General features: G+C 39.1%; 2 protein-coding genes across 3 annotated transcripts; one reads left to right on the top strand and one right to left on the bottom strand.

The window, feature by feature from the left end:
- Positions 1-5,535: 5,535 nt before the first annotated feature.
- LOC119890286 (protein CDKN2AIP homolog A-like) lies at positions 5,536-10,746 on the bottom strand. Of its 2 annotated transcripts, none has more exons than XM_038701475.1 (4): positions 10,688-10,746; positions 9,997-10,246; positions 9,771-9,895; positions 5,536-7,406 (listed from the first exon to the last, which is right to left on the bottom strand). In XM_038701475.1, exons 2-4 carry the CDS (start codon positions 10,242-10,244, stop codon positions 6,817-6,819), a joined length of 963 nt encoding a protein of 320 aa, XP_038557403.1. In that variant the 5' UTR covers positions 10,245-10,246; positions 10,688-10,746; the 3' UTR covers positions 5,536-6,816. The 2 variants fall into 2 exon arrangements, with proteins under 2 accessions (XP_038557403.1, XP_038557404.1); XM_038701476.1 differs by having other exon boundaries at positions 9,774-9,895.
- Positions 10,747-10,986: 240 nt separating this feature from the next.
- On the top strand, positions 10,987-22,836 carry LOC119890285 (gamma-tubulin complex component 4). Its single transcript, XM_038701474.1, has 18 exons — positions 10,987-11,153; positions 12,758-12,886; positions 14,167-14,289; positions 14,370-14,423; positions 15,242-15,298; positions 15,935-16,014; positions 17,016-17,217; positions 17,304-17,469; positions 17,582-17,706; positions 17,816-17,866; positions 17,946-18,051; positions 19,838-19,945; positions 20,641-20,785; positions 20,877-21,054; positions 21,886-22,020; positions 22,130-22,246; positions 22,325-22,464; positions 22,600-22,836. Exons 1-18 carry the CDS (start codon positions 11,076-11,078, stop codon positions 22,604-22,606), a joined length of 2,001 nt encoding a protein of 666 aa, XP_038557402.1. The 5' UTR covers positions 10,987-11,075; the 3' UTR covers positions 22,607-22,836.
- Positions 22,837-23,554: the final 718 nt, after the last annotated feature.

Here is a 23,554-nt window from a genome sequence, read left to right as displayed (position 1 = left end):
TTGTCCATATAAGATGCACATACACTATATTACCAAAAGTATTGGGACACCCTTTCGAATAATTGAATTCAGGTGTTTCATGGCCACAGGTGTGTAAAATCAAGCACCTAGGTATGCAGAATGCTTCTATAAATATTTGTGAAAGAATGGGGCGCTCTAAGGAGCTCAGTGACATCTTCACTACTAAATATTCCACAGCCAACTGTTAGTGGTATTATAACAAAGTGGAAGTGATTGGGTGCAACAGAAACTCAGCCACAAAGTGGTTGGCCACATAAAATCACAGAGCAGGGTCAGCGCACGCTGAGGCGCACAGTGCGCAGAAGTTGGCAACTTTCTGCAGAGTCAATAGCTACAGACCTTCAAACGTCGTGTGTCTGGCAATCTGATGGACGAGTCTGGCTTTGGCGGTTGCCAGTAGAACGGTACATGTCTGACTGCATTGTGCCAAGTGTGAAGTTTGTCGAAGGGGGGATTGTGTTATGGTGTTGTTTTTCAGAGGTTGGGCTTGGGCCCGTAGTTCCAGTGAAAAGAACTGTTAATCCTTCAGCATACCAAGACATTTTGGATAATTTCATGCAACCAAATTTGTAGGGATTGACCGATATGTTTTTTACCGGTCGATCCCGATTATTAGTAACCAATTAGACCAATGACCGATATGTGGAACCGATATACAATTGCTGTAAAAACATTTATCTTGGTGTCAAATTTTAGAATAACACAAACTCCAACACAAAACTTGAAATACTTTAAAATAACAAATTAAAGTTAATTGTCATGTTTAATCTTTGTAAATATTAAATTAAATGAATTAGAGATTTATCATAAACTTTGTCTTTATTCACTGCCATTTATATTGTATTTATTTTATATTGTTAGGGTTTTACTGATACATGAGTTGATACTATTTATTTGTTCTGTTCTTTATCTATACTCTTATTGGGTTTTCATTACTAAATAATTGCTATTTAAAAAAGAAAAGAATGATTCAGAACAGTAATCAAAGTTTACTGCAGAAAAGTAACAATATGAAATCAGTATCTCACTGGAAACAAATGGAACATGTTAAATAAACTATATTCCTGACATCAAAATACTGAGTAAAGTTTTGTGCACGTTCCTGCTTGTACTGATGCAGTAGCAGCCTTTTACTAGTACTGCTGGTTTTGCTGCAAGAACTTACAGTAAAGGCTGTAGTTATGGTCAACTTGTGTAATGTACACTCAGCTATCTCCGCTCTGTGTGTGTGTGTGTGTGTGTGTGTGTGTGTGTGTGTGTGTGTGTGTGTGTGTACGCAGAGCTCTGCTGAGAGAGAAGGGGAGGGGCTGCAGTGTTGATAGGCTATTACTCGTGACTTGTAACCAATCAGCTATTACTGTGGGTGGGACCACTCTGAGGCAGCTGCATCAGAGTCAAAGGAGCACATTATTTTATTAATTAATTATATCGGCTATCTGTTTTTAAAATGAACTATGCAGATTATTGGACAAATGCTGAATATCGGCACCAATAATCTGCCAGACCGATTATTGGTCAACCTCTACTAGAAACAGTTTGGGGATGGCCCCTTCCTGTTCCAACATAACTGCGCTGCACATCAGCGCACAAAGCAAGGTCCATAAAGACGTGGATGAGCGAGTTTGGTGTGGATAACATGACTGGCCTACACAGAGTCCTGACCCCAACACCATAGAACACCTTTGGGATGAATTAGAGCGGAGACTGTGAGCCAGGCCTTCTCGTCCAACATCTGTGCCTGACCTCACAAATGCGCTTCTAGAAGAATGGTCAGAACTTCCCATGAACACATTCCTAAACCTTGTGGACAGCCTTCCTAGAAGAGTTGAAGCTGTTATAGCGGCAAAGGGTCGACCAACTCCATATTAAACCCTACAGATTAAGAATGGGATGTCAGTAACCTTCACGTACATGTAAAGGCAGGCGACCCAAAACTTTTGGCAATATAGCGTATATAGCCATCACAGACTAGGGGAAGTTTTATTAACTTAAGTGACCTGAGAGTTGTACACGGCAAAGCCAGTGCTTGTGGTTCATGTGATCTGCAAACTGAGATGAAGAAATGCATTATTAACCATTTTGCTGTTGAAATTTAAAAACTTAACTCCAAACTTGGTCGTTTTTGCACACTTTAAATTCAAGCAAGGGATTAAAGGCACATATATAGAAACATTCTTGGTGGTTGGACTGACAATGAGACTGTTTATCTTCCTGAACAGCAATACTTTCTCCAGACAGCGAGGAGTCGTTATTGATTCCTCGGGGAATTACCTCCAGTTCCGATAGAGATTGAATGTGTGGATAAGGGCTTTTTTTTTTTTCACACATTGAGACAGTTCAAACCTGCAGCAATCGCCCATTGGGAGAAATGTTTGTTTGTGTGATAATTTGACAGAGAAGTAAAGAATGACAGATGGAGATGGTGACGAAAATACTGCGAAACTGAAAGAAAAAAAAAGAGAAAGAGGTAGAGGATGATTGAGAGTGTGATGGATGGAGATGCAGAGCAGGTGACAAATGATACAGTCTGAAATAGAGATTGCTCTCTGAGAATGGCATTGTTGGGTGTAAACCGCTCAATACATTGACACCAGACAATGCTTGAGGCGGTGAAGCTGATGTATAACGTGAACACTAATATGTTAACACATGCACACAGATCTCTAACTGATTTTATTTTGCTTTTGGTGCGTGTCAATAAATACAGTAAGACTTCCTGTAATGTGAAGGCTGTGAATGTTATTATCACTGCTCATTGAAGAGACAGATAAATAAATACATGTTTAAAAAGAAGAGTCTGGGTGGCCGAGTGGTTAAGATGCATACCATATAAATGCAATGTACTGGGTTTAATTCCAGTCAGGGACTTTTGTTGAATGTCAAACCTCTTTCTCTCTCTCTCTGCCTGTTACTGCTACTATTTCTCTCATTGTGTCTCACCAGGAAAAATCAAAGAGAAGAGAGTAAAGTCTCCTGTGTGAATCCTCCTGCCCAGCAAAAATATCACTTGGAGCACAACAGTGTATCAACCAAAGACTCACAAAGCCTTCCAAAAGGTACCACAAATCATTACTTAAGCATTTATTAAAATAAAGCACAAGTTTTCACAAAGTACCATATACTACCACATTGAGCACTACAAAGTGCCCCAAATCACAACAAACTACCACCAAAAAACACAAGCTCCAAGATGAGGTACCATGAAGAACCACAATGTACCACAACTGCAAAGCAACAAAAACAAGAAAGTACTACAAAGCGTACCAAAATGTACCACAACAAGTTCAAACTACTAAAAGCTAGCGTAAGTGGTCTAGAAAGTATGGATACTCCAAAGATCGATTGAGTTCACCAAAAAAATCACATCCTACTACTACATAACTACAAAAGCACCACAAAACAATAAGTGTTTACTAAAAGTACAAACAACAGTAGAGTCCAACAAAGTACCACAACGAGCACTACAAAGTATCACAAGAAGACACAAGGTCCAGGATTAAGTACTCAAAGAACCACAATCTACCACCAAAGTATACTATAAAGTAACAATAGCATTAGGTGTACCAAAAAATGTGCCAAAAAACTCAAACTACCACGAAATGTTCCATAATGTACTGAAATACCACAAAGTTCTATTATGTTTACCAACTAAATCACATCGCATGCAACCGCAAGGTGCCCTTATGCACCATAGATGCCACAATTAATTGACAGAAAGAAAGAAAGCGCCCAATATACCAAAGTACCACAAAGTATTCTGTAAAGTACTAAAATAAAGAAATAAAGTACCAAACAATATATGACATAAAATGTTATGTGTATACACACAAAGACACACACAAACAAACCGGCAGTCCAACTTTAAAGTAGAAAATCACATACACGCACTGCTGCCCTCTAGTGGTGAAACTAGAGAACACTGAAGTACATTATCATATTGTGAAAATATACAAATGCCATAGGGTTGCAATGCAGATGTAAACCTATGTCAAAATTCAGATGTTTAGTTGAAGCATGCTTTGTACAATTCCCACATTTCAGGGGTATATATTATGAAATAAGCATGAGCAGTGGCAGTTTATTTTAAAGGGTAACCAAGGTATTTTTCAACCTGGACTATACTACCCCATGTTTTTGTCTATGACCAATTGGGACAACATTGCGCCCCATCAAAGTACCACTAAAGTGCATGTTTTTGTCACTTCACAGGCTCAGATTGTTATTATAAGTGTGTAATGTAAGCAACATTATGGAAATAATGCCTACAGAGATAGACCTTTTTTAAAGAGTAAGATCCTCTTTTGTTAACCAGAAACAGTCCTATATTGCTCTTGTCAAAGCCACCAGCCTGCCTTAACAAAAACTGTAATTTTACCTCTTCGATCTACTGCTGATCGGTTAGTTTGTTTGTGTGTGTGACTTTGGTGTTTTAACCCTTTAAAACGTCAGCTTCACACAATAACAAAAACACCTGTGAGGTAAAATTACTGTTTTTGTCAATGGAGTCTGGCGGCTTTTAAGAAAGTGGGTAGAAAAAAAGAGCACTTAAGTGGATGTACTTTGACTGGGTGCAATTGCCCACAAGGATTATGTTGCAGCCTTGTTTCTCTTCATGGTGCGCTCCATTTACATCTGCATCGCTCTCACTCAATAACAGACCAATTTAAAAAAATGTTGTCCCCATTGTCACAAAGATACAAAAAGACGGAAAAATAGGTCCATGCTGAAAAATGCCAGACTTATCCTTTAACCATCAACTACGTTACACATCGTATCATCGCCGGAGTTCAGATTGTCTAATGAAGTGAAAAACAACACAGTGCAGTCATGTGAATACAGTCCGGTCAACTGTGTTGACGAGGCCGAAGGCGTCCGGCTGATGGAGGAAATATAGCTCAGTTTCAAATATGGGGGAGGTCAAGCATGAATGTCACTCAAATCACTGAGTTTATAATTATTTGATGAGCACTGCTAGCATCTACTTAATCCTCTAATGAGGAACTGATCATCCACTTCAGTTGTGTCTGAACTTGCCAATTACCACTAATGAGAGGCAGTATGTGATGCAATTCAACATATAGATTCCAATAATAACCTTTTCACCTGCACCATGGTGAAATTATGTAATGACACCATTAAACTGTGACAGAAACAATTATTTACTCAAAAGGCTGTTACACAAAATCACCAAGCTGGGTGCGTTTTCTCCAGGTGGAAACCAAATAAACTGCACTTGGTTAAATCATCTTTATTTAAAAAAAAAAAAAATAATAATATATATATATATATATATATATATATATATATATATATATATATATAAACAGGACCACTGGTGTAAACACACAGTAACATGGAACAGTTTGGATTGTCACACTTCAGTGCAACCCTGTTCACCTTCAACCCAGACTGGAAAAGATTCACACATCACAGCAGCACTGCATAACTGTACACACTGTATCCAACTGTGCTCAAAGGGATTTTCTTAATTGTGACACAATATTTTCAACATAGTCTGGGTTTCAGTGTTTTTTTAATCTGTGAAAATGAAATAAAATAAAAGCAGAAACCTTTTGTACTTCGGTGAACAGTATAATGGGTAATTAGTTATTGGCAAAATATTGGTGAAAAACATGTAAATTGAAAAGTATAATGTACACCTTAACTTCTCTTTGAACATACTGGAATAAAAAAAACTCAACACTTTGGTAATTTCTTTGTAGAAATGTGTAGTTATTTTTCAATCACTGGTTAGCAGATTACAGTTTCCTAGTTTTCTGAAGAACTGGACTGAGTGAACCCCTTTTAAACACCTTGAGTCAACATCATAACAACAACAACGTTTGGAGCGGTCTATGTGATCTTAACTTTTACTCCACAAGTTACATTTTTCTGGCTAAGTAAGAAAAATGAGATTTAAACACAGGATCCACCAAATAACTGACCCTGCCAACTCAACCTGTTACAGAAAAACTATAAAATGCAAGGGTTAATGGTTACAATTAGAGAAAAAAAAAAAATCATCCAAAAGTCACTTATGGTCGGAAAAACTGAAATATCAAAATAAAGTCTGGATTTCTAATTGTATGAACACTACAGTCAAGTCAATCATGTTTAGAAAAACTGACAGTGACTGTATTAATGGGTACAAAGATAAAGGAAAAGTTAAAGTTATCAACTGTGGTTTGTTAATTGTTGATAAATTAAATCAAGCTGTAGGCGTGACTGCACCCAGTTACGGTTTGTGAAATCACCAGAACAAAACTTGTCATGACACGAACGCACAAATGGGAAAAATATACACACGAATACTCCAAATATCAGGTGATGGCCAATAGTCATTTTGTTGCGACAAATAAATCACATCCAAATAATCCAATGACATTCTCCTACAATAATATGGTGACTTTCCTTTATTTTAACTCTTTAGTCGTCTGGGAGTTGAGCTTTTTACCAGTTTGTGGCCGTTTGACTTTATATAATGCTGCAACTTTATTCACATCATTTTATTGTCTATAAAACAATGTAAAACTGAATGTGGTTAAAAATGTAGTCAATACAGTATAAGATTAATTCTTGTTGTTTTAATAATGTATCCCAGATAGTTGTCTAACATTGTGTCACCTGTATTATGATACCAAAGTCTAAGTTACTCAATGATTCCCAAGTCTAATTATGATGTTATGGTACATAACAGTCTAGTCCTGACTCAGTCATGAATTTCTTCAGTAGCTCCATTCAGTAAATGTCACTTGTCTGTGCGCCCAGAAGGGCAAACATCACAAATTGTCAGCTTTATGAAGAAGCATCTTCCAGCTGCTCGTCCTGAAAAGGGTAGCTGAGTGCAGGAGGAAAGCCCTGACTCCGAGGCTGTTCGTCCAGCAACACCAAATCCTCCACATCTTTCCCTTTGTACCTCCGTCTGCAGATCTTAACTGTTACTTTTCGCCCCTGAAAGACTTTCAGGGCCTCTTTGGAAGCCATGGCCTTGGCTGCGGACTCATCCCGCCCGTATCCTGTTCCCATGTACACAGTCTGACAGCGAATCTCGCACACGTGGCCTTCCTTCTGCGTGCGACCTGCGGGTAGGCCTGCGATGTCCTTCAGTGGCACAAACACACAGGCCAGGGTCTCTTTACATGACTCTACACAGGAACGGAGTATTTCAAAATGGTCCAAGTTGGGACCAAAGCCCCCTGCCGACACCAACTTCCAGGCCACCGCCTTGTAGAGACGGTTGAAGAAGGGCTGGTGATCTGCTGGAGCCTGTGGAGGAGGTCCTGATTTCTGACCCACAGCCCACGTAGCAGTCCTCCCAGCAGGTCGACTGTCAAGCTCGTTAGCCCCACATTTGGCTCTTTTCAAACAGCTGTCAGTATCGCCTTCTACAAATGAAGACACAACAGGCAGGATAGTGATGACTGCACAGACTTCAGCAGCAGGTGTGTGCATGCAGGTAATTAAACAGAAACCCTGTTGGACCTGATCTACTAAAGAAAACAGCTTTTTTTAAACACACTATTTACCGCCCAGTGAAAGCTAATTTTAACTTAGGTGGATATATAATTATTATTTTTAAATCTACCAGTTTGTAGCTGCCTTAGTAAATGGGGTGGGAGGTTCTTTATTTGTATCTCAAAACTGAAGATTAAAACTTACCTACAGAGCAAACTATCATTTCTCCTACAAACCAACCTTTCAAAGAGGTTGGAGTCAGACTACTATGCTATCAAAGTCTGTGAATATTCTCAGTCATCCAGTCACAGTTATCCATCAACTGAATTGAAAGAAGTAATTGATTAAATCGATTCATTCGAAAATGGAATAAATGCATCGACGCTTAGTTTAATCCATATAACTATATAGCAGTTTCACACGGATATTTATTAATGTCGCACATCGCGCTTACGCTGTGTGAACACGACGTGATTATGATGCCGCCGTTTGTAACGTGGAGGAAGAGAGACAAAATAGCGAGGGACAAAGAAGAAAGTGTCCAAAGTATGGGATTATTTCAAGCTAAAAGAAAACAACAACTCAGTAATGTTACAGTCCGCCACCGTAAAACAAAACTTACGTCGCCTCGGCAACAGCACGACGGCACCTGATCAGAAAGCACTCGGTGTTCTGTCAGCGGACCACAGACAACGTAACAGTAACAGCAACTTTAGCATTTCACTGAAATCATGATTAACTGGTGAGTTGGGCTGAAAACGATTCATCGATGAAATCGAATAATTCGATTAATCCATATAACTATGAAGCACACTGTTTCACACGGACATTTATTACAGTCGCACATCGCGATTACCTGTGTGAACACGACGTGATTATGATGACGCTGTTTGCAAAGTGGACCTGGTTGGGCCGTGAGTTTGGGTTTGTAACGTCACAGTCCTGAGTTAACTGGGTGTAAGGGAGCTGCACTTTAGTACAACTTGTATAGTACTAGTACTAAAAGTACTTCTTAAACGATGCATCGATGAAATAATCTGTAGAAGCTTAGTACTAAAATCATTATTAGCTGCAGCCTTAAACTGGACTTGGCTGAAGATACTTCTGACTTTTGACTGGTATGGATAAGCCAACTAGGCCTGCATGATATGAGGAAAATCTGCAATGTGCAATAACATTGTTCAACATTGAGATGACGATATCACTTATCACTAAAATGAAATAAACTCTATGGCAACCGCTTGTTAAAGCAGCAGCTCCTTCAAACTTTGCTACACTTTTGTTTTTTAAATCTGTTTTTTCCGCTTTATTGCCAAAACACGTGTTACCGCTGACAGAAATACAGTCATTGGAAAATGAAGACGGGGTTTTTGGATTAAAAAGCAGCAGACCATGATCCACAGGGCCCGATCAACCGGACCAGGAGCCACGGCGGGTGCAAATTTCATTTCATTATGCAGCCTTGTGCTGTATAATGACTAATAAATAACCTTGTACCTTGTAAATAAACAACTATTGAAGCGTGCATTTTAGCTGCTTGGTCGTCTTTATATTCAAAATGATTAAATATTTTCAATACAAACTACTGACGTACAAACCTCTCCATGGACTTGCACCTCAGTACCTCACAGATCTACTCCATCCCTACACTCAGTCACGGTCCGTGCGGTCCTCTGACAAGGACCTGCTTGCTGTCCCTAATTCCAGGCTCTGGACATCTGGTGACAGAGCTTTCTGTGTCAGTGCACCATCACTCTGGAACAAGCTTCCTCTTGCCATCCGCTCTGCCTCCTCTATAATAACCTTTAAAACGCATCTTAAAACACACCTCTTCACTGAGGCCTATGGGCTTTAATCTCCCATGGCCTCACACCTCTCACCTCCCGCCTTTTTTTGTTTGTTAAGCGTCCTTGGGTTTGTGAAAGGCGCTATATAAATCAAAGCAAATATCACCATATTTGACAATAACACCTTAGCTTGGGGTGGTGCTGATTTGCATTGTGTTGAAAGGTGCTTTTAATATTTTCTCCACCCATACTTACATACATGGGGAAACAAAATATTATAAACATCACTATTGACCACAATGCTTACTACAGTGTATTTTATCCCCCTATGTTTCTGTCATTCTGTGTATTCCCAATCCCGACAAGCAAACATGATAAAATAATGGTGTTGTAAACATTGTGTGTCACAAGTTTTATCTTGTGTCCACCTAGACATATCATATTAGGATGCGGCTAAAGAGAAGGAAATACGGTAGTCTGCTTTATTAAAAATGTGCATTGCATTACCACCTGTAGCACTCCGCTTTCCTCTGCCCATGATTCCATCTTTTGTTGTTTTGTGAACTGGGGCGTCTTGGACAACTATCCCCTCACCCATCTCCTTGATCTTGTCCATTACAGCCTGTGGATAGCTGAGGAATGAAGAGAACAGAGACAGTGGACTTCCTCATCAGTGTGCCTTCATGTTTACTATCTGGAGTTGATCAATCTGCTCTGTCAGTGCGGGTCTTACCTGCAACCGAGGAAAACGTGATTGGCCCATACCATGGACAGAGAGAGCAGCCTGTCAAGACTGCTGCTGGGAACCCCTGGCTTCACTGTAGGGAAGGTCTCCATATTTCTCACGATGAACTCTCTCCGAGCAACCCACTGTTTGTTGCTCTCACAGTAGTCTCTTAAAGTGTCGACCCATTGGGCTAGCTGCGGGTTCTGGCCCAGGTACTCTGAAACAATGTCCTCTCCGCTCCTCTCCCCCGCCATCCCTGGAATAACAATCGATGTATTTAACAAGTAAAGAAAACCCACACCTGCTCTTTTATTTGTGTGGCACCTACGTTAGTACAGCTAGCTTGAAACAGGCTAACTGGTCTTATCAAACCTAACAAGATTATAAAAGACTACATATATCCGTGTACCTAATGTTACTAGATTTTGTTGTTCTTTTAGACCTGCCTGGTTGTAGCCTAACGACGCTAACCAGTTTCCCAGAGTGAAACAGACACTAACGTTAAATGACTTCAGCAACTGTTAACGTTAACTTAAGCCAAACGGCTAGCCGAGTAACAACAGCTCTTCTAGAAGCCAAGCAAATAACAACAACATGCTAAAAAAGCTAAATTAAAAGGCGAGTAACGTGATATAAATAGCTTGTACAGTCTGTATGATGTGGCGTTTTTACATTTCAACTTATAACTACGACATACCAAGCTTTCTCCGCTGCGAGGTGTTGCTAGCTAGCCACACATGACGCACATGACCCAATGATGACACAAGACTGATGACGCTACCCTTTTTTTTTTGCGTGAGGAACTACATTTCCCAGAAGCGCAGTTGGCAGCTGCGGGTTTACCATGCTAACGTTTCGTTGTAGAGCTCATTATAGCCTTGAAGTAAGTTATTGTGCGTTTACATATGATAGGAACTTACTCTTATGATATTTTAAAATAAATTAATGTCGAAAACGACTAGTCCGTGCCCCCGTGATGCTTTGCGACGTGACGTAGCCAACCTGCGACAGCTCGGGCGGCAGTTTGTTTTGGTGGATGAATGAGAAACTCACCGATGATTTTTATAATTTCAGGGTGAATTAACATGATTCACGAGCTGTTGCTGGCGTTGAGCGGGTACCCGGGGACGATATTCACATGGAACAAACGCACAGGTTTGCAGGTAAAGCTAAAACATCTTGTAGCCTCCCCACAAAGCGACGTGTACGAGTTAACGGTGACATGCTAGCTAACGTTAAAGGTTTTATTATTATTCTCTCATATATTATTATTATTTCAACGGACTAACAAATCAATTTATATTGTTTTATTTGCTTAAACTAAACTAAACTTAAACATTGTATGTCCCCGTAGGGCAATTGGTTCTGTATACATACATAAAATACTAAAATGTTCAATAAAATACTAAAATGTTATGCGTTTGTGCTAGGATACGTTAGCTTAAGGATAGACTGGTTTATATTCAGCCATTAGAAGAGATATGTACCATATTTTACAAACAATATAACGTTATACAGTCGGTCTCAGGCTAAAATCTGCAATCTTTCCATTTATCTGCCTCTCAAAAGTATCTTCCTCAAACGCTGCTCGTTTTATTCTTCACGATAACCAGGGTTATATGAAAATAAAGTAATTAAGTTCCATTATATACATCCAGAGGTTAGAAGAGCCTATAAACCGGGTTACAAATTAAATTTTTCTAGAGTTCTAAAAGACTCAAACATATAAGCAGACAACTGGTCACACATCTAAGCATGTTGGAGTCTGCAGTTCACCTGAACTTCATATTTGGGCTGTGGGTGGGAACCTCCGGAGAGAACATTCACACAGAAAGTGAAGTGACAGTGCTATCTATGCACTTCTGTGCCTCCCTGTTCACTAAATCATCATGAACCAAAACTAACCAGGTCAACCTAGGCAACTATTAGTAAGATGTCTGTGAAGCTTCTCAGTCATCCAGGTCATCCAACGAAGGTTTAAATCAGCCAGTTGACCAGTTGCCCTTGATTTTAACCTTGATTTGGCAACGGTTAATAAACTTTCTAAAGCCTCTTCCCTGAATTTAGGAGAGACATCACCATAAAAACAGTCAAGGATGGGCTACAACTTTGCTCTTGCTTTTTGCTTGTCAGCAGTACTGTTGATGGGTTGATTCACAGCAAGGTACACCGACGGATTCTTGTGCAAGCTACACTTAAACAGTGCGTATAACACTTCTAAAGGGTTAAAACGTGACCAGTCAATAGGCAGCAGAAAGAATGGTGGCTTGTGCACCTGGCGATACGGTCAAAATGTTATCACAATAATTTTTTTGATCGATAATTATCACAATAAATATCAAATTGTTATTTCTTTCAAGTTTAAAGGCTGATTTTTGCTCCTGAGTGAAAGTTGAAGAAACCAGATTATTAATTGTGGTTTTAAACTATTATGGTCAGAACATGACACACTTTTCTGGATCACTTAACATTTTTGAACACATTTCATTCAAAACAATTAACAAAAATGCATGAGTAAAATCTTTTTTCAGTCCCTTTTCCTTGACAAAATAAATATCTTAATAGAAAAAGTTCTAATTTGTTTGTGTCAAATGAAATAAATCAAACATTTATTGAACACTTGTTATATTGTTATTGTGGAAAATTATACCGCAATAATTATTGTTAATGTTTTATTGCCCAGCCCTATGTGCGCCACAGTAACCTTTGTGTATTAGAGGCACACAGTGTATCGTTTCGAACATGAACCACTTTTTCTCACCCACAGGTGTCCCAAGACCTGCCCTTCCTTCACCCCAGTGAGACCAGTGTCCTCAACCGGCTCTCTAAACTGGGCTCAGATTACATTCGCTTTACAGAATTCATAGAACAACACACTGGCCATGTGCATCAACAAGTGAGTAAAGTCCCTAGATGTTATATAACAACTTATTTAGAATTTTAGCTTGTATATTTTAACAAGACAGATATTCTTATGAAGAGATGCACCTTTATAGGAATACTTTCTTATATTTCTGTCTTTCCCATATTCTGTTGTTCTTAGCATACCTGAGCCCTTTCAGAAAGCAGGCTTAACAAACTCTGGGCTTATCCCTGAGCTCTGGGTTGATTGAGCCTGAGGTGGGGAACTCTGAATTTTCAGTTCCAGAGCAGCTGATCAGAATAAGTTCTATCAACTCTGAGTATGTTGAGCCTGATTGAAGCGCGTGCGTGGGGATGAAAAAAAGCCATCATTAATGAAGCTCCGATACTACGATTCACCATGGCAACGGGTAAATAAAGGCAGAGCCTCAATTTTAATCGGGTGGAGCTAGAAATATGAATGCATGCCAACGCGGACCCCTGATAGGCTCTAAAACGCAGGAGTGGAAGAAGAATCAATGCGATCAATGCGTTAACATTATTAGGCTACTACACAGCGTTGCTCATTCATCATTTACCAGACTGGAATTTCCTTAATGAATGATAAAGTGCTGCAGCCCATTACATTCCATTTTAAATAGGAAGGCTATATTTATTAAACTGTAACCCGGCGGGATAAAATGCCGGTGGCAATCGCCTACCTGATTATGAAAATAGGTAGGCTATAGATCAAATATAAGACACTGTTTACTCATGAACCTGTGATTGTAAAGTCACAGTCACACCCAGCAGGTTAGCCTATTAATTATTTTTTGCAGTGGAAAATGTGTCTAGAGGTTAAAGTTTTAGATGTCTATTTCACATTAATAAAATCTTGCTCATTTTGTATTTTATTAATGCTGTCAAAACACATTCAGACTATCAGCAGCTAATAATGAAAAACTCACTTTTAAACCTTATTTAGGCCTGTTTGTTTCAGCGGCACCACAGTCATCCTCACACAGAAATAGTCACCTTGTCTCCAGTTGATAACGACGAATCCAATCCAATCCAATCAGTGCAACAGAAATATGAAAGATCACAGTTCATTGATCAGTTTTATAGGTTACATATTAAACAATGATTACTGCAGTAATGTAGCCCACTGTAAGTGTTTTCAGTGCAACTGTTCACAGAGTCGCAGCGTTATACCTAAAGACGTTCAGTTTTTCAAGGCGTACCGTACCCTTTTCTTTCTATCTAAGACAGGCTGTGTCTGTTAATGAAATAAATATATCTTGCTCACTGGACTTCTCTAAACAATTTGCTCTTTAGGAACATCACACAAACCAGCCCAACCAGACTGGACTTCATGGAATTTATTTGCGGGCTTTCTGCACCGGGCTGGACTCTGTGCTGCAGCCATACAGACAGGCCCTGCTGGACCTGGAACAAGAGGTAAAATTATGACACAATCAATAAGAATAAATGAGCGAGCACGTAACAGGATGCTCATTTAACTTGTATGTATGTTTCAGTTCCTTGGAGATCCTCATCTGACAATATCTCATGTGAATTACAAGCTTGATCAGGTAAAGCATTAATAAAACCTATAAAGAGATTTTTTTCCATTGAAATTATACAAATCTATAATGAAACTCAGTGGGAATTCTTTCTACAATTAAACATACAGTCCCCTCCAAAAGTACTGGAACGAGAAGGCAAATTCCTTTGTTTTTGTTGTTCACTGAAAACATTTTGGTTTAAATAAAAAGATTACAAGATCACAAGAGTTCAGAATTTCTGCTTTTATTTCCTGGTATTCACATCTAGATGTGTTAAACAACTCAGGACATACCACCGTTTGTATTAGACCACAGCATTCTTAGGAGAGCAGAAGTAAGTAAATAACATTTAATATTTGGTGGCACAACCCTTGCTTGCAATAACTGCCTCAAGCCTGCGATGAAACTGTATTTACATGTGCAGAGACATTTGTATCATTTGCAAGGGGGGAGTGTCAGTGGGAGATGATGGTGCCCAGGAAGAGTCCACAGTGGTGACTGGGGAGTCACACAGGATGATGGGGGAGGGTAGACTAGTCATGCAGAGCTATTTAATGTTTGGACAATCAACCTAAAAGGCAACACCTGGACAACAAGAAACATCTCTCAGTCACATGTTCCGATAGTTTTGCTCACTTGAAAAATGGGTGGGTTCAAACAAAGGGTGGTTTGTCCTGAGTTGTTTAACACATCTAGATGTGAATACCAGGAAATGAGAGCTGAAATTCTGAACTCATCTTTTGATCTTAGTGAACAACAAAAACAAAGGACTTTGCCTCACTGTTCCAATACTTTTGGAGGGGACTGTATCTGTTTGTCTAACACTGTACTTTTTCTCTGTTAAGTTCCAGTTGCTGTTTCCTTCTGTGATGGTGGTGGTGGAGACTATAAAATCACAGAAGGTAAGGATTGTTTATAGAAGTATATCACCAGGAAATACAGTATAAGTTTAGGGTGGCATAAAGTGCTGATAAATTGTTAAACCGAAAAATATAACGTATAACGACAGGCCTCCACTTCACCAGAAAGCCAGTGATGTCAATGTATGTAACCGCAAGTTCCCCCGATTGAAGTGCAAACCCAAGCCCTTGTTGCATCATCCCGCTTTTATCACCATAGCAGCTGATAAAAACACAACAACATACATGTGGATTAAGAGACCAAAGTAATATGTTAAAAATTTAGAGAAAACACAAATTTCCTCAGTTGGAAAGCAGCCATGCCATGAGGTGTTACTCATGCGTAGTTCATTATGTCATCTTGTCACGTCCTCTTGACTATACTCTCACGAAGGCAGTTGATGGAAACATTTCATTTTGCACAAAGATCAGCAATTTGATAATTTATTTGACAATTTGCAAATATAACATTTATTTTAGGATACAGATTAATCATGTCAGTATATTTCATGCAAACTAAATTAACACGGAGACAGACCAAAGAAAATGACTAGAAGACTAGATATAATAATCTAGAGTTGTACCTGGGTAACAGAATTGACCGCTATGTCCTCCTCGTCTTGTGTGTGTTGCTTTTAGATCCATGGCTGTCAGATCCTGGAGACGGTGTACAAGCACAGTTGTGGAGGGCTTCCTCCTGTACGCATGGCCTTAGAAAAGTAAGTCAGCTCCCTTTGGCAAAGACCTTAAAGCTGGGTTAGGCAATTTATTTCAGAAGCAGAATAGAGAGGGGTGGGTTTTCAAAATCTACCTGTTTCTTGCATGTTCTTCAATATTGCATTCCCCAGCTTTAAAGTTTAAAAGCTGTGTTTACTTTGTTGGGTAAACACTGCCTATATACTCTGTATATTAAAGTGCTACTTTTAAATGTGGTCCAACCATTGAAAGCACTTTGTAACTTCATTTAGAAAGATTATTATTATTTTTATTATTGGTATTGCAATATGTTCTCTTGTGATGTGTCATTGACTTTGTGACACCAAGTAGCCCTGTTCCAATAGATATTTGGATAAAGTTATTTTGTATTTGACAGTTGATGGCATGTGTTTTGGATGTTTGCATGTGTGTTAAAATGAAACTCTGTTTTATCTCATCTGTCTATAAAATTAATATCTTCCCTTTTCTCCTTGGCCTTGAAGCTTTGTCTTTTGACTGTGCGTTTGTGTGAGCGGTATCTCCGCTCAAAACGTGACTAATGAAGTAGCTGTTTTTCAAAAAGCTTTTGTCACCACTGCACTTGGTATAAAGATCAACAGGAACACCTAGCAAATAGTTAAAGTAATAAAAGGGCACATTTAAACTGATTAAGCTGTAGGTAAATAACACAATATGCAGGAAAAAATGACCCTCGACTCCCTTGATGTCACTTTTTATGCATAGTTTCTATTCTCGTGTTGATTTGGATGATGTATACCTCCTCATAATTTTCATTTTGGGCCACTCCAAATGAATGGAATAGTGGTGATTGATTTCTGCTTTTTGTAAAATTACAAAATTGCAAATGCATCATTTTATAGGCACGTTTGAGCTGCAATGTGCGTTGTCTTGCTCTACATAAACAGTCATAAAATCTTCTGTATTGTCATTTTATCTTATTAAAATACACAAATGTTTTGTGTGTCTTTGTGTTGAAGTTGTATTTATTTTATCCATTCTGCAGGATTCTTGCTGTGTGCCATGGTGTGATGTACAAGCAGCTAGCAGCTTGGATGCTGCATGGATTGCTGCTGGACCAAAGCGAGGAGTTTTTCATAAAGCAGGGGCCCAGTGCAGGAGGGGCTGCTGCCAACCAGGAGGAGGAGGAGGAGGACCTGGGGCTGGGAGGTTTGAGCGGCAAACAACTCAGAGAACTACAGGACCTGGTGAGAGCTATAGTCAGAGAGACGGGACCAAAACACTGGACAAAAACTCAGTAGTCTTGATTATGTCCTGCTGTGTTGTGGTGCAGAGGCTGATCGAGGAGGAGAACATGCTGGCTCCCTCTCTGCAGCAGTTCTCCCTGCGAACTGAGATGCTGCCGTCTTATATTCCCATCAGAGTGGCTGAGAAGATCCTCTTTGTGGGAGAATCTGTCCAGATGTTTGAAAACCACAACCACAGCCCATCCAGAGCTGGTAGTCTATCCTGCTGTAATCTCAGTGAAGTCTTATACCTGCATACTCTAAATGTCACCTTTATATCACTACAGAGAGAGAATACTACACGTTACTGTTTTGTTTATTTTAGGCTCCATACTGAAGCACCAAGAGGACTTGTTTGCTGCCGAGCTGCACAGACTCAAACAGCAACCGCTTTTCAGCCTGGTGGATTTTGAAAATTTGATTGATCACATCAGGAGCACAGTGGCGGAGGTGAGATCATATACTACTGCATTGTTTTTGTCTTTCAACTAAATAACATTCAAAGTACATTACCACTCTCAAAGTGAGATTAAAAAGTCACAATCTTTCTGACCTGCAGCATCTCTGGACGTTGATGGTGGAGGAGTCAGATCTGCTGGAACAGCTTAAGGTTTGTATTAATCACACACATGTTCTGGATCATAAATGTGTGCCAAGTGAAAACTGCTGACGTTTGTATTTTCATCTAGATTATTAAGGACTTCTACTTGCTGGGTCGTGGCGAGCTCTACCAGGTCTTTATTGACCTTGCGCAGCACATGCTGAAGACGCCTCCAACAGCCGTCACTGAGCACGGTAAATTTAAATATGCAAACATGACTGAGATCTGTGATGTAGTTTTTCCCCAGGCTCTATTGTTCTGTAGTTACATTGCACAAAAAGGTTGTGTAGTTGTTGCTGCTCCAACATTCCCAGCTGTAACAACTGGCAACTACAACAGGGTGTAACAATCCATTAATACTTACAGCAGTGTCAGCATGCTGCATATTGAGATACTTAAAAAAAATATTCTAATTCATGCTTCCTCACATGTTTGGCCAGATGAAAAGGATACTAGAAACCCTGTAGTAGTGACTTCTTGTTAACCTGATTTTGGATTATTGTTTATTGAAGGACAAATGTAAAAATAGTTTCATGGCTATATTGATTTTTTTTATTTTATATTACTGAGAGAAATCCCATAGGATCTGGAATAGGATATTGAATATTATCAATTACGGATTTATGGCTGTGTACTGTGATGCAGGTTAAACACTGCTCTTTGTTTATATCTGATACATAACAACCATATTTTACACCTGAAATATGTTGTTGTTAAAGTTAGGTCTGTGCAGTCATTTCGACTTGTTGTCATTGTGTGGTGGCTTGTGGTGCTTTACAGTAGGGCTGGGCAATAAAACAATAATGCTAATCATCGCAATATAATTTTCCTCAATAACAATATAATAAATGTTCAATATATCGTCAATAAATATTTGCTTTAATTCATTTGAATCACGAACCAATTAGCACTTAATTTTTCTATTAAAATATTTATTTTGTTGAAAAAGAGGCCTGAAAAAGTTTAACTAATCATATTTGTTGTAAAAGATAATAGTTTTGAATGTTCTACCTTAGACTAGAAGTGATCCACTGCTTAAAGTGTTTGTCACATTTCACTCAGGAGCAAAAATCTGCCTTTAAACTTGAAAGAAATAATGATTTGACACACATCGTGATAATTATCGATATCGAATGATCCGAAATGTTTTTATCGTGATAACATTTTTGGCCATATCGCCCAGCCCTACTTTACAGTGAAGAGAGTTCCGACGGTAATAATTATGAGCTACCGTTTGTAGACGGACAATAAGTACTGTAATGAAGTTTTCTCTCATTAATCTGTGTACTAGATGTTTACAGACAACATGTCAGTAAGGCTCTGTCTGCACAAACCTCCGTCACCATGATAGAAGGGTTTTTCATTCAGCTCTCAGTTAGCCTGCCATATATTTATGTGCTGTAGTTTTAAACTGTAAATGTACATCCCCGAAACAATCACCGTTTGCTGTAAAATAACTGGCACAAAACATATTTTACTTTAGTGCTGTGTTGTGAATGTGTAGCTACAGGTTTATGTTTCCACCATTACCTGGCACCTGTGCATCCAGTTGGGGGCAGTGCAGATGAGAAGCCAGCAGTGGGAATGGTTTTATTTTCACTCCACACTAGCTGGTATGGGATGCTCCTTGGTGAACACTACCTGTGAACAAATGGAGGCAGAGTGGATGGAGGTGTGTAGTGTGTAGGGGTTGAGCCTTCTTGGACAGTAACAAATAACAACTGAAACCTTTCCAGCGCCAGCCTGCATCAAGCTTTCAGACATCCTGCAACCGGAGTTTTTATTTCAGAAAATGTGTTTGAATTCAGACTTGTTCCAAACTTGTTTACCGTTTATGGTAACAGGCGTCATAAGAAAGACTGTGTGCATTTACATGTCATTTGTGTGCATTTACATGTCATTTGTGTGCATTTACATGTCATTTGTGTGCATTTAAATGTCATTTGTGTGCATTCAAATGTCATGTTTTCCGTTTCACAGATGTAAATGTGGCCTTTCAGCAGGCAGCTCATAAGGTGCTCCTGGACGACGACAACCTCCTGCCTCTGCTGCACCTCACTGTAGACTACCAGGGCAAAGACAGCAAAGGTGTGCTGCTGATCAGAGCTTACTGTATGTTAATAATGGGAAACTTATTTAGGAGACTGAAATATAATGGAAACCTTTTTACTTTGAAATGATGCTCTCGTTTATTTGGTGTTTAGCGCCATCCAGAGGTTTTATAATCGGACTGTTACTAAATGAAGAGAGCCTTATGTTATACGTATGTAACTGAAGCAATCTTCTCTCAAAAGATGTAAGATTGTCTTTATTAAACTGCTGCTTGAAAAGAAGAAAAAAAGAGAAATTTAATTAATAACAATTTTGATAATAGTTTAAACTCATTTATTAAGAATGGCTACCTAAATTTGAGGATTTGCTGCTTCCTCTGGTCTATATTATTTTAAAATCAAATATCTTTTGTTTATTGTTTGGTTAATGATTAACCTGATTAATCAACAGTGGAAATAATCATTATTTGCACCTCTATTTCAAATAACACACACTACTTTGTGGCTTAAGTGAAATCAGTTTGCATTAAACAAATGCTTTAGATCAGTCACTAGTCATTACAGAATCACACCGAAGCCTTCAAGCAGCAAATCCTCTGTGCACACACTGTGAAGATGATGATCAGACTCATTTGGTGCTGTTCAGTAAAGCACCAGGTTCAGTGTTCATTCTCCTTATCTCTGTAATTTTGACTGCAGAGTGATTAATGGTTATTATGTGTATTATTTCAGAGGCGACGGGCCCCAGAGATGGAGCCACTCCTCCACAAGACACCTCCCCTCGTGAGGTCCCTCCGACAGGTTGGGCTGCTCTCGGCCTCACCTACAAGGTTCAGTGGCCGCTGCACATCCTCTTCACTCCTGCTGTCTTGGAGAAGTGTGTTTAATTAATAATTAAATTAAATTATTGTTTATTGTGAGTACAGCTGGTTAGTGTCCTGTCCTCCTGTTTGTTCCTCTGTGGTCAGGTACAACGTTGTGTTCAGGTACCTGCTGAGTGTGCGGCGGGTGCAGTCGCAGCTGCAGCACTGCTGGGCTCTGCAGATGCAGAGGAAACACCTCAAGTCCAGCCAGACAGATGCCGTTAAGTGGAGACTACGCAACCACATGGCGTTCTTGATCGACAACCTGCAGTACTACTTGCAGGTAACTATACATCTGGTGCCTCTTTCACTGTACAAACAATTACCCACACACAAACCACTATTTAAAAAACAGATGTTCATTACACACATTCTTTACTATGAGTACACATCGTTTTCAGGCGCAACCCTAGCCCCAGTTTGTGCCCTTTGTATCATTACATCGATTCACAGAGCTACGCATCTGAAAGATAAATCCCTGTTGATGTTTAAAACATGCATAACTGTCATTTAACAAAACTTAGTAACATTTTAAATGTAGTTCCAGACTTCCCGAAAGGCTACAAAATAATAATGTTTGACCCAAATTCCTAATTAAAAAAAAGATGGTAGATGAAAGTGACAACTGCTTACTTATTTTGTATGACAATAAAACGATAAACCTGTTATTATGAATGAAAATATAAAACTTAAATATTAACTTAATACAACTTATGCATTCTATAAATCTAGCAAGTGTGATGTTGTGGGAATATAAAAATAAGTTTAGAGACAGAATTCAATAATTAACCATAATCTAATAATTAAAATTTGTTTTGGTTGTTGGCCAATTTCACTTGCTATTTTTGAAATCTGAACACTTTTTATAATATCCTAACCAAAGACACAAATTTATTTAAAATAATTACATTTGTGTGCTCAATTTTATTGTTTTTATTAGTCTGCTTTTCTAGTTTACATCAATTAGTGTTCTTGTTTTGTTTTTCCCGATTCTTTGTTCAGCACTCTGTAAACTGTATTTTAATCTTCGATATTCTATCTATGCATATTTGTCTTTGTGTGTGCAGAGTTTTATGCATCTTTATGCAACTTTTTTCCTGTTGTTTGTCTCTAGGTGGATGTGCTGGAGTCTCAGTTCTCTCAGCTGCTTCAGCTGATCAACTCCACCAGAGACTTTGAGAGCATCAGGCTGGCCCACGACCACTTCCTCAGTAACCTGCTCGCCCAGTCCTTCATCCTCCTGAAGCCGGTATACATTACAACACCGAATTATGTTGGAATTTAATCGGCTGCAACAGTTGTCCAAGTTTTCAAACTGAGGCTATTGGCTTACTAAATTGTAATAAATGCCTGTGCAGGTATTCCACTGTCTAAATGAGATCCTTGAGCTGTGTCAAAACTTCTGCTCACTGGTCAGTCAGACTGTGGCGTCATTGGACGAGAGGGGAACTGCTCAGCTGGATATCCTCGTCAAGGTAGAGATACTTCATCTCATTTGTCTAATGTTGGAAAATGTAAATATATTTTGTAATACCACCACTCTGAAATTTCAGGGCTTTAGACGCCAGTCCTCCTTACTGTTTAAAATCCTTTCGAGCGTGAGGAACCACCAGATAAACTCTGATCTGGCTCAGCTGTTACTGCGACTGGACTACAACAAATACTACACACAGGCTGGAGGCACACTGGGCAGGTAGGACATTATCTGCTTAGCTTAAAATCATGATGCATAATAACGTTGAGACAGTTTTTAGAATGCAATATTTAAATAGAGGTCAAGGTTGTTTATGGTTAATCCAAAAATGTTCTTAAATTTCTTTCTTTTCAGTGTTTAAGAAGAGGATAGAATTTGGACCTTCTATGCTAAACTCCCACACTAAACAGAAGAAACTCACATCCGTCCTGTTCTTCGCTTTTGCCTTAACCAAATACGGTCAGTGTGGCTTGCATGTTAAAATGATCTGTAAAGGATTAGTTCAACCAATTTATACAATCATTTTCCTCCCTCACCTCTGGTGGGATCTAGCCATGCAGATTTGGGTTTTCTTTGTGATAATCACATCTCTGAAAATAAATTTAAGCATTTTTGACGATGTCTGTGGATTTCATGGGACTAACTTGGGTAGAGACTAGTCCCCTCTTCATTGAAGTCTGGTTATCCACAATAACCTGATGAAGTGAAGCTTCCTGTTTATAAGCCTAGATTGATCGAGCGTGAACCAATGTTTAAGCAACTTTGATCTAAAGTGATCAGAATAAGTCAAGCTTGGTTTAAGAGCTGTGTGTAATTCAACTAAAGGAAGAGCTCAACATTTGTAAAAATTCACTTATTTGCTTTCTTATTGAGATGTAAAGATCAATAATACTCATTGGTCTGTTAGATATGAAGCTACAGAAATCACAACTTTGTCAAAAGCACACATTTTGGCTTGTGGCCTTCACCCGGGCCACATCCAAGAGACTGTTGGCTTAGCTTAGCATAGCAACTGTGGACATAGTCAGGCTGGCTGTTTCCACTCTTTCTCCTAAGCTAAGCTCTCCGTCTCCTGGCTGTAGCTACATATTTAGTGTAAGACCTGAGTGGTACCAATCTCATCTCCGCAAGAAAGCGAATAAGTGTGCTTCCCAAAATGGCTAATAATTAAGTACTCAAGTAGTAGTAACTTACAATAGGTCAAATCTCTTAACCTGCTTTATAACAGATCCCCTAAAAATAACCCTGGCAAACCTGCTTTATAAACAGACCTCAGGACATTGTTTCTCAAAGACAAGCTGCTGTTGAA

Source organism: Micropterus salmoides, unplaced genomic scaffold (genome assembly GCF_014851395.1).
Source record: "Micropterus salmoides isolate LMB-PRFRI ecotype aquatic unplaced genomic scaffold, ASM1485139v1 Ms_hic_scaffold_6, whole genome shotgun sequence".
Taxonomy (NCBI): domain Eukaryota; kingdom Metazoa; phylum Chordata; class Actinopteri; order Centrarchiformes; family Centrarchidae; genus Micropterus; species Micropterus salmoides.
Note: the sequence above shows the minus strand (reverse complement) of the source record. Positions and strands in the feature narration are given on the sequence as shown.

What these genes read in the sequence shown, in the direction of transcription:
- LOC119890286 (XM_038701475.1), bottom strand. Translation starts at nt 10,244, where the DNA reads ATGGCGGGGGAGAGGAGCGGAGAGGACATTGTTTCAGAGTACCTGGGC. An exon ending in CACGTTTTCCTCGGTTGCAG is followed by an intron (nt 9,896 to 9,996) that starts GTAAGACCCGCA and finishes TTCATTCCTCAG; the next exon opens with CTATCCACAGGCTGTAATGG. An exon ending in AAAGCGGAGTGCTACAGGTG is followed by an intron (nt 7,407 to 9,770) that starts GTAATGCAATGC and finishes CTTCATTTGTAG; the next exon opens with AAGGCGATACTGACAGCTGT.
- LOC119890285 (XM_038701474.1), top strand. Translation starts at nt 11,076, where the DNA reads ATGATTCACGAGCTGTTGCTGGCGTTGAGCGGGTACCCGGGGACGATA. An exon ending in TGCTGGACCTGGAACAAGAG is followed by an intron (nt 14,290 to 14,369) that starts GTAAAATTATGA and finishes TGTATGTTTCAG; the next exon opens with TTCCTTGGAGATCCTCATCT. An exon ending in CCAGGGCAAAGACAGCAAAG is followed by an intron (nt 19,946 to 20,640) that starts GTGTGCTGCTGA and finishes GTATTATTTCAG; the next exon opens with AGGCGACGGGCCCCAGAGAT.